Below are 15,908 nucleotides of genomic sequence, written 5' to 3' on the forward strand. Positions count from 1 at the left end.
CAGCGTTCAGTAGGTGTTCTGTAGGAGTTGTTCCACGTGTAGCTGTATTTCTGGTGTATCTGTGGGGAGGAAGGTGATCTCCGCGTCTTACTCTTCCGCCATCTTACCCGGAAGTCTGACTTCCTCCCTTTTTTTTGCATCAAAAATAATTCCAAGGATTGAATCTGTGCTGGATATTGGCTTTGAGCCTTGTGATATGTTAAAACAATGAAGTCTATGTGTATGTGTATTATACATCTGTGTGTATATTATACATATGTCTACATACATTTATATGTATTATATATGTACGTACATATAAGGGCATGTACATACACTTAGCCAAAAGAGGTTAAGTACATTGAGTAGAGTTATAACGCTAAAAGTCTGTTTCATCTTGACTGTTTGTTTCTCTGACAGTCCATCTTAACTAGGCTGTACCAGTATTAGGAAGCAGTGCATAATACTTAAGTTTCTTAGATTCCTCAGTTTGTCTTTATTTTCCATATTAAGAGAATGATGCCTCAAGGACTCGGAGAATCTCACGATTGAGTGCCCTGGCCTTTGCTTTTTCAAGGTGGGCCATAGGTAAAGGAAGGAACAGTGAGCCTGTACCTCAGTGGTTCTCAAAGTGTGACTCATGGAACACCAGTCACCTAAACATTTTTAGGGGGTCCACAAGATCAAAACTAATTTTTAATGCTAAGATATTTTTTTGCCTTTTTCACTGATGGTACAAAAGCAATGGTGGGTAAGTCATCTTAGCGTGAATCAAGTTAGAGGCACCAAATTCTACTGTAGAGTATTCTTCATTGGCACACACTTACAACTTAAAGGAAGAAAAAAGCTAGTTTCATCTAATGTCCTCATTGAATCAGTAAAAAATATTATTTTAATAGCTCTCGACCTTTACATATTTAATAATATACACTGTGATGAAAGGGAAGAATACATAAAGCACTTCTGCTGAATTCAAAGTCCAGTGGGTGTCTCAAGGGAAATACTTATTTGAGTTGAAAGTTGAATTAGCCACTTTATCATAATGTACCATTTTTAACTGAATAAGACAACTGATTATTCAGACTTGAGTATGTGGAAGATACTTTCTCAAAACGATTGAAGCGAACTTGACATCTCAAGGAAAACAACTGATATTTGCTGCCACAAATAAAATTCAAACTTTCAAGTGATGAATAGAATTTTGGAAAATTTGTGTCCACCACCATGAGTTGGATAGCCTCAAATTACTTAAAAAATTTTCTGATGAAAGCAGTAGTGATATTAATAAATGTGATTATTAGGTATGATTTGTAACATTTGGAAGATCTCCATAACTAAGTGATCCAGTATTTTCCAGATGACCGACACATATTGTTACCAAATCATGCACAGATAAAAGATACATTCAAAGTGCAAGATAGATGAATGAGGTTTTTTTTTTTTTTTTTTTTTCTTTTTGCGGTATGCGGGCCTCTCACTGTTGTGGCCTCTCCCGTTGCGGAGCACAGGCTCCGGATGCGCAGGCCCAGCGGCCATGGCTCACGGGCCCAGCCGCTCCGCAGCATATGGGATCCTCCCAGACCGGGGCACGAACCCGTATCCCCTGCATCGGCAGGCGGACTCTTAACCACTGCGCCACCAGGGAGGCCCTGAGGTTTTTTTTTTTAACATCTTTATTGGAGTATAATTGCTTTACAATGTTCTGTTAGCTTCTGCTGTATAACAGTGAGTCAGCCATATGTATACATATATCCCCATCTCCCCTCCCTCTTGCATCTCCCTCCCACCCTCCCTATCCCACCCCTCTAGGTGGTCACAAAGCACTGAACTGATCTCCCTGTGCTATGCAGCTTCTTCCCACTAGCTATCTATTTTACATTTGGTAGTGTATATATGTCAATGCTACTCTCTCACTTCGTCCCAGCTTACCCTTCCCTCTCCCCGTGTCCTCAAGTCCATTCTCTACGTCTCTGTCTTTATTCCTGTCCTGCCCCTAGGTTCATGAGAACCATTTTTTTTTTTAGATTCCATATATAGGTATTAGCATACGATATTTGTTTTTCTGACTTACTTCACTCTGTATGACAGACTCTAGGTCCATCCACGTCACTGCAAATAGTTCAATTTCATTTTTTATGGCTAAGTAATATTCCATTGTATATATGTGACACATCTTCTTTATCCATTCATCTGTCAATGGACACTTAGGTTGCTTCCATATCCTGGCTACTGTAAATAGAGCTGCAATGAACATTGTGGTACATGATTCCTTTTGAATTATGGTTTTCTCAGGGTATATGCCCAGTAGTGGGATTGCTGGGTCGTATGGTAGTTCTATTTTTAGTTTTTTAAGGAACCTCCATTACTGTTCTCCATAGTGGCTCTATCAATTTACATTCCCACCAACAGTGCAAGAGGGTTCCCTTTTCTCCACACCCTCTCCAGCATTTATTGTTTCTAGATTTTTTGATGATGGCCATACTGATTGGTGTGAGGTGATATCTCATTGTAGTTTTGATTTGCATTTCTCTAATGATTAGTGCTGTTGAGCATCCTTTCATATTTTTGTTGGCAATCTGTATATCTTCTTTGGAGAAATGTCTACTTAGGTCTTCTGCCCATTTTTGAATTGGGTTATTTTTTTTTTTGATATTGAGCTGCATGAGCTGCTTGTATATTTTGGAGATTAATCCTTTGGCAGTTGCTTCATTTGCAAATATTTTCTCCCATTCTGAGGGTTGTCTTTCCATCTTGTTTATGGTTTCCTTTGCTGTGCAAAAGCTTTGAAGTTTCATTAGGTACCATTTGTTTATTTTTGTTGTTATTTCCATTACTCTAGGAGGTGGGTTAAAGGGATCTTGCTGTGATTTATGTAATATAGTGTTCTGCCTAAGTTTTCCTCTAAGAGTTTTATAGTGTCTGGCCTTACATGTAGGTCTTTATCCATTTTGAGTTTATTTTTATATACTGTGTTAGGGAGTGTTCTAATTTCATTCTTTTACAGGTAGCTGTCCAGTTTTCTCAGTACCACTTATTGAAGAGGCTGTCTTTTCTCCATTGTATATTCTTTTATTTCTTTTTCTTCTCTGACTGCCATGGCTAAAACTTCCAAAACTATGCTGAATAATAGTGGTGAGAGTGGACAACCTTGTCTTATCCCTGATCTTAGAGGAAATGGTTTCAGTTTTTCACCATTGAGGACGATGTTGGCTGTGGTTTTGTCATATATGGCCTTTATTATGTTGAGGTAAGTTCCCTCTGTGCCTACTTTCTGGAGGGTTTTTATCATAAATGGGTGTTGAACTTTGTCTAAAGCTTTTTCTTCATCTATTCAGATTATCATGTGGTTTCTATCCTTCAGTTTGTTAATATGGTGTATCACATTGATTGATTTGCATATATTGAAGAATCCTTGCATTCCTGGGATAAACCCCACTTGATCATGGTGTAGGATCCTTTTAATGTGCTTTTGGATTCTGTTTGCTAGTATTTTGTTGAGGATTTTTGTATCTATGTTCATCAGTGATATTGGCCTGTAGTCTTCTTTTTTTCTGACATCTTAGTCTGGTTTTGGGATCAGGGTGATGGTGACCTCATAGAATGAGTTTGGGAATGTTCCTCCCTCTGCTGTATTTAGGAAGAGTTTGAGAAGGATAGGTGATAGCTCCTCTCTAAATGTGTGATAGAATTCGCCTATGAATCCATCTGGTCCTGGGCTTTTGTTTGTTGGAAGATTTTTAATCACAGTTTCAACTTCAGTGCTTGTGATTGGTCTGTTTATATTTTCTATATCTTCCTGGTTCAGTCTTGGAAGGTTGTGCTTTTCTAAGAATTTGTCCATTTCCTCCAGGTTATCCATTTTATTGGCATATAGTTGCTTATAGAAATATCTCATGATCCTTTGTATTTCTGCAGTGTCAGTTTTTACTTCTCCTTTTTCATTTCTAATTGTGTTGATTTGAGTCTTCTCCCTTTTTTTTCTTGGTAAGTCTGGCTAATGGTTTATCAATTTGTTTATCTTCTCAAAGAACCAGCTTTTAGTTTTATTGATCTTTGCTATTGTTTCCTTCATTTCTGTTTCATTTATTTCTGATCTGATCTTTATGATTTCTTTCCTTCTGCTAACTTCGGGTTTTTTCTGTTGTTCTTTCTCTGATTGCTTTAGGTGTAAGGTTAGGTTGTTGATTTGAGATGTTTCTTGTTTCTTGAGGTAGGATTGTATTGCTCTAAACTTCCCTCTTAGAACTGCTTTTGCTGCATCGCATAGGTTTTGAGTCGTCGTGTTTTCATTGTCATTTGTTTCGAGGTATTTTTTGATTTCCTCTTTAATTTCTTCAGTGATCTCTTGGTTATTTAGTAGCATATTGTTTAGCCTCCATGTGTTTGTATTTTTTACAGATTTTTTCCTGTAATTGATATGTAGTCTCACAGCGTTGTGGTCAGAAAAGATACTTGATACGATTTCAATTTTCTTAAATTTACCAAGGCTTGATTTGTGACTCAAGATATGATCTGTCTGGGAGAATGTTCCATGAGCACTTGAGAAGAAAGTGTATTCTGTTGTTTTTGGATGAAATGTCCTATAAATATCAATTAAGTCCATCTTGTTTAATGTATCATTTAAAGCTTGTGTTTCCTCATTTATTTCCATTTTGGATGATCTGTCCATTGGTGAAAGTGGGGTGTTAAAGTCCCCTATTATGATTGTGTTACTGTCGATTTCCCCTTTTATGGCTGTTAGCATTTGCCTTATGTATTGTGGTGCTCCTATGTTGGGTGCATAAATATTTACCATTGTTATATCTTCTTCTTGGATTGATCCCTTGATCATTATGTAGTGTCCTTCTTTGTCTCTTGTAATAGTCTTTATTTTAAAGTCTATTTTGTCTGATATGAGAATTGCTGCTCCAGCTTTCTTTTGATTTCCATTTGCATGGAATATCTTTTTCCATCCCATCATTTTCAGTCTGTATGTGTCCCTAAGTCTGAAGTGGGTCTCTTGTAGACAGCATATATATGGGTCTTGTTTTTGTATCCATTCCTTCAGTCTGTGTCGTTTAGTTGCAGCATTTAAATTTTAAGTAATTTTCCATTTTTATGTTCCTATTACCATTTTCTTAATTGTTTTGGGTTTGTTTTTGTATGTCTCTTCCTTCTCTTGTGTTTCCTGCTTAGAGAAGTTCCTTTAGCATTTGTTGTAAAGCTGGTTTGGTGGTGCTGAATTCTCTTAGCTTTTGCTTGTCTGTAAAGGTTTTAATTTCTTCATCAAATCTGAATGAGATCCTTGCTGGGTAGAGTAATCTTGGTTGTAGGTTTTTCCCTTTCATCACTTTAAATATGTCCTGCCACTCCCTTCTAGCTTGCAGAGTTTCTGCTTAGATCAGCTCTTAACCTTATGGGGTTTCCCCTGTATGTTATTTGTTGCTTTTCTCTTGCTTCTTTTAATATTTTTTTAATTAAATTTTTGATAGTTTAATTAATATGTGTCTTGGTATGTTTCTGTTAGTGTTCATCCTGTATGGGACTCTCTGCCCTTCCTGGACTTGATTGACTATTTCCTTTCACATATTAGGGAAATTTTCAACCATAATCTCTTCAAATATTTTCTCAGACCCTTTCTTTTTCTCTTCTTCTTGTGGGAACCCTATAATTTGAATGTTGGTGCATTTAATGTTGTCCCAGAGATCTCTGAGACTGTCCTCAATTCTTTTCATTCTTTTTTCTTTATTCTGCTCTGGGGTAGGTATTTCCACTGTTTTATTTTCCAGGTCACGTATCCGTTTGTCTGCCTCAGTTATTCTGCTATTGATTCCTTCTAGAGAATTTTTAATTTCATTTATTGTGTTGTTCATCATTGTTTGTTTGCTCTTTAGTTCTTCTAGGTCCTTGTTAAACATTTCTTGTATTTTCTCCATTCTATTTCCAAGATTTTGGATCATCTTTACTATCATTACTCTGAATTCTTTTTCAGGTAGACTGCCTATTTCCTCTTCATTTGTTTGGTCTGGTACGTTTTTATCTTGCTCCTTCATCTGCTGTGTATTTCTCTGTCTTCTCATTTTGTTTAATTTACTGTGTTTGGGGTCTCTTTTTTGTAGGCTGCAGGTTCCTAGTTCTGTTGTTTTTGGTGTCTGCCCCCAGTGGCTCAGCTTGGTTCAGTGGCTTGTGTAGGCTTCCTGGTAGAGGGGACTGGTGCCTGTGTTCTGGTGGGTGGGGCTGGATCTTGTCTTTCTGGTGGGCAGGGCCACATACGGTGGTGTGTTTTGTGGTGTCTGTGAACTTAGTATGATTTTAGGCAGCCTCTCTGCTAATGGGCGGGGTTGTGTTCCTGTCTTGCTAATTGATTGGCATGGGGCATCCAACACTGGAGCTTGCTGGCAGTTGGGTGGAGCTGGGTCTTAGCGTTTAGACAGAGATCTCTGGGAGAGCTCTCACTGATTTATATTACGTGGGGCCGGGAGGTCACTGGTGGTCCAATGTCCTTAACTCAGCTCTCCCACCTCAGAGGCTCAGGCCTGACACCAGGCCAGAGCACCAAGACCCTGTCAGCCACATGGTTCAGAAGAATAGGGAGAAAAAAAGAATGAAAAAGAGAATAATAATAGATGAAAAAATTATTAAAATAAATAATTAAAAGAAGAAGAGAGCAACGAAACCAATAAACAAATTCACCAATGATAACAAGCGCTAAAATCTATACTAATACAAACATAAAAATTAGAAACAAATCAGTTGCAGACAGCAAACCCCAAGTGTACAGTTGCTCCCAAAGTCCACCTCCTCAATTTGGGATGATTCCTTGTCTATTCAAGTATTCCTCAGATGCAGGGTACATCAAGTTGATTGTGGAGATTTAATCTGCTGCTCCTGAGGCTGCTGGGAGAGATTACCCTTTCTCTTCTTTGTTAGCACAGCTCCTGGGGTTCAGCTTTGGATTTGGCCCCACCTCTGCATGTAGGTCGCCGGAGGGCATCTGTTCTTCACTCAGACAGGACGGGGTTAAAGGAGCAGCTGATTCAGGGGCTCTGGCTCACTCAGGCCGGGCGGAGGGAGGGGTACGGAGTGCGGGACGAGCCTGCGATGGCAGAGGCCAGTGTGACGTTCCACCAGCCTGAGGCGTGCCGTGCGTTCTCCCGGGGAAGTTGTCCCTGGATCACGGGACCCTGCAGTGGCAGGCTGCACAGGCTCCCGGGAAGGGAGGTGTGGAGAGTGGTGACCTGTGCTTGCACACAGGCTTCTTGGTGGCTGCAGAAGCAGCCTTAGCATCTCATGCCCGTCTGTGGGTTCCCTGCTGATAGCCGCGGCTCGCACCCGTCTCTGGAGCTCCTTTAAGTGGCACTCTTAATCCCCTCTCCTCGCGCATCCCGAAACAATGGTCTCTTGCCTCTTCTCCAAGTCCAGACTTTCTCCCGGACTCCCTCCCGGCTAGCTGTGGCACACTAGCCTCCTTCAGGCTGTGTTCACGCCGCCAGTCCTCTCCCTGCTATCTGACCGAAGCCCGAACCTCAGCTCCCAGACCCCGCCCCGCCGCGGCAGGTGAGCAGACAAGCTTCTCGGGCTGGTGAGTGCCGGTCAGTACCGATCCTCTGTGCGGGAATCTCTCCACTTTGCTCTCCGCACCCCTGTTGCTGTGCTCTCTTCCGTGGCTCCGAAGCTTCCCCCCTCCACCACCCACCCCCCCGTCTCCACCCGCGAAGGGGCTTCTAGTGTGTGGAAACCTTTCCTCCTTCACAGCTCCCTCCCACTGGTGCAGGTCCTGTCCCTATTCTTTTGTCTCTGTTTTTCCTTTTTTCTTTTTCCGTACCCAGGTACTTGTGGAGTTTCTTGACTTTTGGGAGGTCTGAGGTCTTCTGCCAGCCTTCAGTAGGTGTTCTGTAGGAGTGGTTCCACATGTAGATGTATTTTTGATGTAGTTGTGGGGAGGAAGGTGATCTCCATGTGTTACTTCTCCACCATCTTGAAGGTCCTCCCTGACGAATGAGTTTTAACATCAAGGAGTTTGAAAAGTTCATTGATATAGTTTTCAGATTCCATATTGCAACCAACCAAGTTAGTTTGATATATTATCAAAAGTTAATATCCCCAATTATATAAAAAGTCTGTTAAGATACTCCTCCCTTTTCTAACTGCATATGTATTTGATTCATAAATTTCAATCAAAACAACATATCTCGGGCTTCCCTGGTGGCGCAGTGGTTGAGAGTCCGCCTGCCGATGCAGGGGACACGGGTTCATGACCCGGTCCGGGAAGATCCCACATGCCGCGGAGCGGCTGGGCCCGTGAGCCATGGCCGCTGAGCCTGCGTGTCCGGAGCCTGTGCTCCGCAACGGGAGAGGCCACAACAGTGAGAGGCCCGCCTACAGCAAGAAAAAAAAAAACAAAAAAAACACATATATCAGCAGATTGAAGAAGCAGATATGAGAATCCAGCTATATTCTATTAAGCCAGCTGTTAAAGAGATTTACAAAAATGTAAAAATGCCATTATTCTCATTGTTTTTGTGTTGGAGAATATAGTTATTTTTTATAATAACAATTTATGTTAACTTGTAGTGGGTTTGTTATTTTTAAGTGAGTTAATATATATTTTTGAAATTTCTTGGTTTTAATTTCTCATGTGGCCAGTATTGATAGGTATCACCCACCTAAAAAGTGCTCTTTGAGGTCCTCCTCACTACATTTTAGAACATGAAAGGATCCTGAGGTCAAAAAGTTTGAGACCACAGCCCTCAATAAAATACACATTGATATATTTTATTTCTGAAATTGTTCCTTGCTTCAAAGAACAAGCCCAATTCCCTCCAAGATGCACAGGAACTTATCATGAAGGAGACAATAACTAAATCTATCAAAGGGTGTAGACTACAGCACAGGTACCATACTTGTTAGTGCTGTCACTGTAGCTGGCTAGGGTCCCCCCCAATCTGATTGAGTGAGCATTGCTCCATGAACAAGCATCTGAATTCACCCATCCATTTAACAGACAGTTGTTCAGGGCCTCTTGTTTTCCAGGCACTGTGGTAAGTGGTCGGGGTGCAAAATAGAACAAGACAGTAGCTTCTAGGCAGAATGTGGAAGTTAAGATGAGTTCATGCCTGTCTGTGACTGCCACTGGATAGCTGTGACGAGAAAACATTTGGGGCCATGAGATTATAATGATCCATTGAGAAAAAAAGGTCGTGAAAGGTCAGGAAAATCAAACTTTGGACTAGTCTGAAATGCTAATAACACTAGGAATAAGTGAAGTGTTTTATTTAGCTTGGGTGGCTTGCCTGCAACATATGTTTTGAGAACCCACATATGCATAACATATAGGTTTTCCCCCTTCAGGAAACTTGCAGCCCAGTGGTGGTAACAAAGTAGAGTTAAGAAAGTTGTGTTTTGGGACTTTTCGTGGTGGTCCAGTGGGTAGGACTCCACACTCCCAATGCAGGGCACCCTGGTTCCACCCCTGGTTGGGGAACTAGATCCCGCGTGCATTATGTAACTAAGAGTTTGCGTGCCACAACTAAGAAGTCCTCATGCCACAACAACGAAAAGCCTGAGTGCCACAACTAAGACCTGGCGCAGCCAAAAATAAATAAATATTTAAAAAAAGAAAAGGAAAGTTGTGTTTCAATAAAATGAGGCAATCATATCAAATGCACAGATGTCAAGTAGGTAGGTCATAGGTGAAAGCAGCACCAAGCGGTTGAATTTTAAACGTTGTGTTAAGGAAGACAAATTACTGCTTAAGAAAAAGTCAGATAAAGCAGTGAGATGGAATGGAACACATTATAATAGTTTCCAAAGATAAACAGCAGTGAACTCAAAGAAGAGGCTCTGGTTTTCTTTAGGCTGTTTATTGTACAACCTTTAATTCACTATTAGGGAAGAGAAGATCCAGGAAACAAAAAGGCTTGGGAGAATGAGCACCAAATGTAGCCTTTCCCTGCCTTTAATCAGACTAAATAACATGGGCAGGTGTAAAGAGCAAGATTATTGGATCCAAAGATGGCAAAAGGGAGAGAACCTGTCTTTTTGGCCCTCACTGGCCACCCTTATTCCTTGCCATGAGATAAGGAAAGAATATTCCTTCTCCCAGTAGCTGGATGGTTACCTTCAAGTCTTAGATCATAATACAGGCAGTGGGACTGAGCGCTAAGAAAGGACAATGCAGGCTAAGAAAAGGATGTGTCTCTTTTCCCCTTTTCCCAGAGCCTCAGTGCATCCTATTCATTTATCCTCTGTCATTTAGATAGAGTTAGGTGTTTCCAGAGAAAACTGATTTCTCAGAGGATAAGTTTGAGGTTCACAGTGAAATTTAGGAAATAGAGAAAAAAAATCAAGTCAAAAGCACAGGAACCAAAAAAAAGAGGGAGGGCAAAAAAAAAAAATTGAAGTTCTCCCCAACACCTCCTCCCCACAATGAGATCGTCCCTTTTACAAGAAAAGGACCAGTGGCAAAGTCGTTGGCCTTCCCCAGGGAACAAGCAAAAGTCTTTACAAATAGGGCTTAGTAAATAATTAATACACACCAATGCTGAGGATACACTTAAAAAATAGTTTGAAGCAGAAACCCAAGATGATAAGACAAATAGCAAAAAAACATTTTAAAGGATGGGCTCTGCTCTTTCTGGCATCCTTGCGCTCTGTTTAGGGGAAGGGAGACACCAGGAAATAACGGGTGGCTCTGGTCATGCTCTCTCTGGTCCATGTGGAGCTAAAGGGCACCCACTGATTAGACAAGAGTTAGTAAAGGTACTTGCTTTTTCGACATGGGGCTCCTTATTTCCTCAACTGTTGGATTTCTCAATGGCTTGTTAAAACTCTGAGGTGCTGTGACAGCTCCTGGACTGATTCAGACCACTGAATCCGACGAGTTGAAGCAGAATTTCAAATGCTGTTAACAATGCAGTATGTTGTGCATAAAGATAAATTAATTCACCAGTAATCTCCCTTTTCTCAGAAACATGATTCCGGTGACAGAGTTCCGGCAGTTCTCTGAGCAGCAACCTGCCTTCCGGGTTCTGAAGCCATGGTGGGATGTTTTTACCGATTACTTGTCCGTGGCCATGCTGATGATTGGTGTGTTCGGATGCACTTTGCAGGTAGGTGCCTAGACTCATGTCAGAACAGAGCCAGAGCAAGACACTAAGCCATTGAAACCTCTTTAAAAAGAGTGTGTGATTTTTAATCATGTATATATTAGTTGCTCTTCTCTACTTATGCATGGTGTTTGTAATCATGGCAGGGAGCCTGAAGCCTGATTTCCCAAACTTTCCTAATTAGGTAAATATGGTACTTGTAAGATTTAACTGAGCTCAAAGAGCAGTTGACTATAGTCAAGTAATATTTGATGTCACAAACATCAAAGAGAGCCCTTTATCTTTCAAAGTTGGTTTTATATCCACAGCAAAATATAGAATATAGCAAAGTATATTATGTATAGCCAGAGTGCCATTTATATTATTAAAATGGAATGTTTTTCTTTACCTCTTATATTTACCCCTGATAAGATTTTCTGGAAGGACTGACATTTTGATGAGATATTATCTTACCCAATGCTTAGTTCTGAATTAAGTTGTAACTGAATCATAATTTGTTCTATATAGATACTGTATATTCATATATTGAATCCAGATTTTTTTGCAAACCTGTGTATCAAGCACCGTACTTTGAGGACATATATACCTATAAGCAGTTCATTTCTAGGAGGAAACTAACTAAACAAACAACAGAAAAGGTTATACTGTGCTGGAGGCTTCTGAAAAGCTCTATGCGAGTCCAAAGGAGAGGAACAAGAGAAATGGTTGTATTAAAACTTGAGAACCAGTCAGGAAAAGGGAGCTGGGCATGAAGAAAGTGCCAGGAAGAGGAAGGAAAGCTCCAAGTCATGGATGTGAGAAAGGACATGACGTCTCTAGGAAACAGTCATTAGGACTGACACCCTTTGGGTGTCATCAGCATGAGAGTTGAAGCCATGCCTGGGAATGGAGTCACCCCAGGAGAATGTGGCTGGTGAGATGATGTCAGGAATAACAGTAAAGAGTGAATGAATGAAAAGGAGACTCCTCTGAAGAAGGCTGAGGAGGGGCAGCCATAAGGATGGGGGGAAACCAAGAGAGAGGAGGGGCTCAGGTGTGGTCAGTGATGGCAGGTGGTTCAACTAACTCACGGGCTAAGGGGAGAAAAGCAGCAACTAGGGCATTAGAAGTCTTAGTGTCACTGGTTGGAAAAGTGAATGGGAGTTAAAGGCTTATGGAACTTTCAAGTAGATCATCTGAGAGGAAGGGGAGTCAGGAGAGAGGGAAATAGCTAGAAATGGTACAGAGGAGAAAGAAAGACCTTTTTAACACTGATTTTAATAATAGTTAACATCTAGTGCTTCCTACGTGTCAGGCACTCTGCTGAACACTTTACACATGTTTTAAATCATTTCATCCTCATGCCAACCCTAGGATATACTATTATTATCCCCATTTATAGATGCAAAGCTAAGGCACAGAGAGATTAGAGAAACTTCCAAGGTGAGTAGCAAAATCCTTATTGAAGTCCAAGCAGTTTGGCCCCAAAGTCCCTATCCTTAATCCCTAACACCATGCTGCTTTTTATTTGTGGGCTGAAAATATCTCGCCCTCCTCCCCCCACCAAAAAAAAGGATGCCAATGAAAAACTAGAGTTTGAAAGAGAGAAAGGGCATTAATTCATGCATAAATAAAACAAATAGTTGTTGAAGAATCTACTGTGTACCAGGCACTGTTCTAGGGGCCAAGCATTATCAGTGCAGGGGGAAAGAAATAAAAGACAAATATCCCAGCATTATAGAACTTAAATTCTGTGGGGGGGGGGAAACAAGCAAAATAAGCAAAATCAGTTGGTAAATTATATATGTTAGAAGGTAATAAGGACAATGAAAAAGAAACTAAAGCATACGAGGTTGGTAGGAGATCACAGCAGGTAAGATTAGGAGTTGTGGTTCTCAAATAGAGTGACCTCACTGGGAGGTGACTTTTGAGGAGGGAACTGAAGTCAGTGCGGGAGCGGGCCTTGCAGATGTCCCGGGAGGAGCCATCCAGACAGAGGGAACAGAAAGAGCAAGAGACACGATGAACAAAGCAGTCACAGGACCCCTCCCCTTCTGCAGGAGAATTTGACATTTGGCTTTCTCAACTTTCTAGCTCAGCTTCCCTGGGAGCCTGATAAAGGTAGAATGTTAACTGTGTTACTAGGCAACATTGCTTATGGCATAAATGGCTGCTGATTGGTCAACTGCATCTGGGCTGGGAGAATGATAAGCACCTGGTAAGAAGCCATAGATGGGATTTCTGTGACTGTGGTGACACTTGAAACTGGGCATGTCCCTTGATACATGGAAGGTGTATCTATTGAGTTACAAGAGCTATTGGCTCCTTTGGAGCATAAGGCATCGAAGCCAGAGTAAATCCGGAATCTGCCTACAGTGAATCTCTTTTTCTTGCACCTGAGATGATCGTGGAGAAGCTTGGGCAGAGACTGGATCCTGGGCAGCGGTGTGGACCACCACACGGGCAGTTGTGAAGATTCCCCCAAAGGGAGAGAGTCTGACGCTGCCTGGCTGACAAGCTGTGACTCCAATCCTGTTTCTTTCCAATGATTCTGGTACCAAGTGAGGTTTATGATAATACTGTAAGTTTGAATGTTGAGATGATCCTAGGAAGACCCCTGGTGATGTCACAGGCCTGAAGCATGGGTATTCCTCGCATGTTGAGGGAAAAGCCAGGTGGGCAGTGGGCTACTGCAGAGTGAGGAGAAGAGTGGTAGAAGAATGAGGCCTGAGAGATAACAGCTGCTGGATCATGTAGGACCTGGAGGCCACTGTAAAGGTTTTGTCCTTGCTCTGACAAAGGTGGGACATGTTTGGAGGGTTGGCATTATCTGACTTAGGTTTTGACAAGACCACTCTAGGTGTTGAGAATACAGTACGGGGGGCAAGAGCGGAAGCAGGGAAATTACTGAGAAGGCTAGTGCAATAATCCAGAGAAGACATGAATCAGATGGCTTGGACCAGGACTGAAGCCGTGGTTCTGGATATATTTTTGAAGGAAAAACATTAAGACTTGCTAGAAGATTGAACTGAGCGTGAGTGATATGTATGAGAGAAAAAGAGACATCAAGAATGACTCTACGTTTGGTAGTGTATATATGTCCATGCCTCTCTTTCGCTTTGTCACAGCTTACCCTTCCCCCTCCCCATATCCTCAAGTCCATTCTCAAGTAGGTCTGTGTCTTTATTCCCGTTTTACCCCTAGGTTCTTCATGACATTTTTTTTTTAATTCCATATATATGTGTTAGCATACGGTATTTGTCTTTCTCTTTCTGACTTACTTCACTCTGTATGGCAGACTCTAGGTCTATCCACCTCATTACAAATAGCTCAGTTTCGTTTCTTTTTATGGCTGAGTAATATTCCATTGTATATATGTGCCACATCTTCTTTATCCATTCATCCGATGATGGACACTTAGGTTGTTTCCAGCTCCGGGCTATTGTGAAAAGAGCTGCAATGAACATTTTGGTACATGTCTCTTTTTGAATTATGGTTTTCTCAGGGTATATGCCTAGTAGTGGGATTGCTGGGTCATATGGTAGTTCTATTTTTAGTTTTTTAAGGAACCTCCATACTGTTCTCCATAGTGGCTGTACCAATTCACATTCCCACCAGCAGTGCAAGAGTGTTCCCTTTTCTCCACACCCTCTCCAGCATTTATTGTTTCTAGATTTCTTGATGATGGCCATTCTGACTGGTGTGAGATGATATCTCATTGTAGTTTTGATTTGCATTTCTCTAATGATTAATGATGTTGAGCATTCTTTCATGTGTTTGTTGGCAGTCTGTATATCTTCTTTGGAGAAATGCCTGTTTAAGTCTTCTGCCCATTTTTGGATTGGGTTGTTTGTTTTTTTGCTATTGAGCTGCATGAGCTATACTACCAAATGTAAGGTAGATAGCTAGTGGGAAGCAGCCGCAGAGCACAGGGAGATCAGCTCGGTGCTTTGTGACCGCCTGGAGGGGTGGGATGGGGAGGGTGGGAGGGAGGGAGATGCATGAGGGAAGGGATGTGGGAACAGATGTATATGTATGACTGATTCACTTTGTTATAAAGCAGAAACTAATAAAAAAATAAAAAAATTTAAAAATAAATAAATAAATAAATAAAAATATATTGAACTTCAAAAAAAAAGACATATGAATGTCTATAAACACATGAAAAGATGATCAACATTATTTGTCATTAGGGAAATTAAGATGATGGTGAAATTCTAGTACATGCCAACTAGATATAATTAAAAAGACTAATAATTCCAAATGTTGATGAGAATGTGGAGAAACTGGAACTCTCATACAATAATAGTAAACTAGTACAGGCACTTCTGAAACTTTGTAAAACACACACTTATCTTAGGAACCAGCCATTCCATTCAGAGGAATTTAACAAACAAATGAAAACATGTCCTATTTGCACCTGAATATATGTAGCAACATTATTCATCAAAGTCTCAAACTAGGATTTGACAAACAAAATTCATTATACACATCCAATGGATCATTCAGGAATAGAACTGAAGAGAAGAGAATATTTCCTAATTCATTCTACAAGGCCATTTAGTTTTAAAAAATACAATACTATCTATAATACAATTTTAAAAATGTGAAATACTTATGGGGAAAATTACTAAAAAAATGTAAAAGACATTCTGAAAACTATATCACTGAGAAATCTGTAAAGACTTTAATAAATGGAGAGATGTAGCTTGTTAGAAAAAGAATCATTTCCTGAAATAAACCAAACAGACCAGTCTCCACAATTAGTCTATAGAGTCATAAAATCCCACTCATAATCCCAGGAAAGTTTTTCTGTAGCGACTTGACAGCCTGATCCTTAAATTCAGATAGCAATGCAAAAGG

The 15,908-nt window shown here is 40.7% G+C and overlaps 1 protein-coding gene across 1 annotated transcript in view; it reads left to right on the forward strand.

Annotated features, from left to right (window-relative positions):
- Positions 1-15,908, forward strand: part of LRRC8C (leucine rich repeat containing 8 VRAC subunit C) — a 103,749-nt gene that overhangs the window by 54,496 nt on the left and 33,345 nt on the right. The window contains exon 2 of the mRNA XM_060090077.1: positions 10,928-11,069. Coding sequence (XP_059946060.1) covers positions 10,932-11,069 — 138 coding nt within the window. The 5' untranslated portion in view covers positions 10,928-10,931. The remainder of the gene's footprint in view (positions 1-10,927; positions 11,070-15,908) is intronic.

The sequence above is a fragment of the Mesoplodon densirostris genome, chromosome 2 (genome assembly GCF_025265405.1).
Source record: "Mesoplodon densirostris isolate mMesDen1 chromosome 2, mMesDen1 primary haplotype, whole genome shotgun sequence".
Lineage (NCBI taxonomy): Eukaryota > Metazoa > Chordata > Mammalia > Artiodactyla > Ziphiidae > Mesoplodon > Mesoplodon densirostris.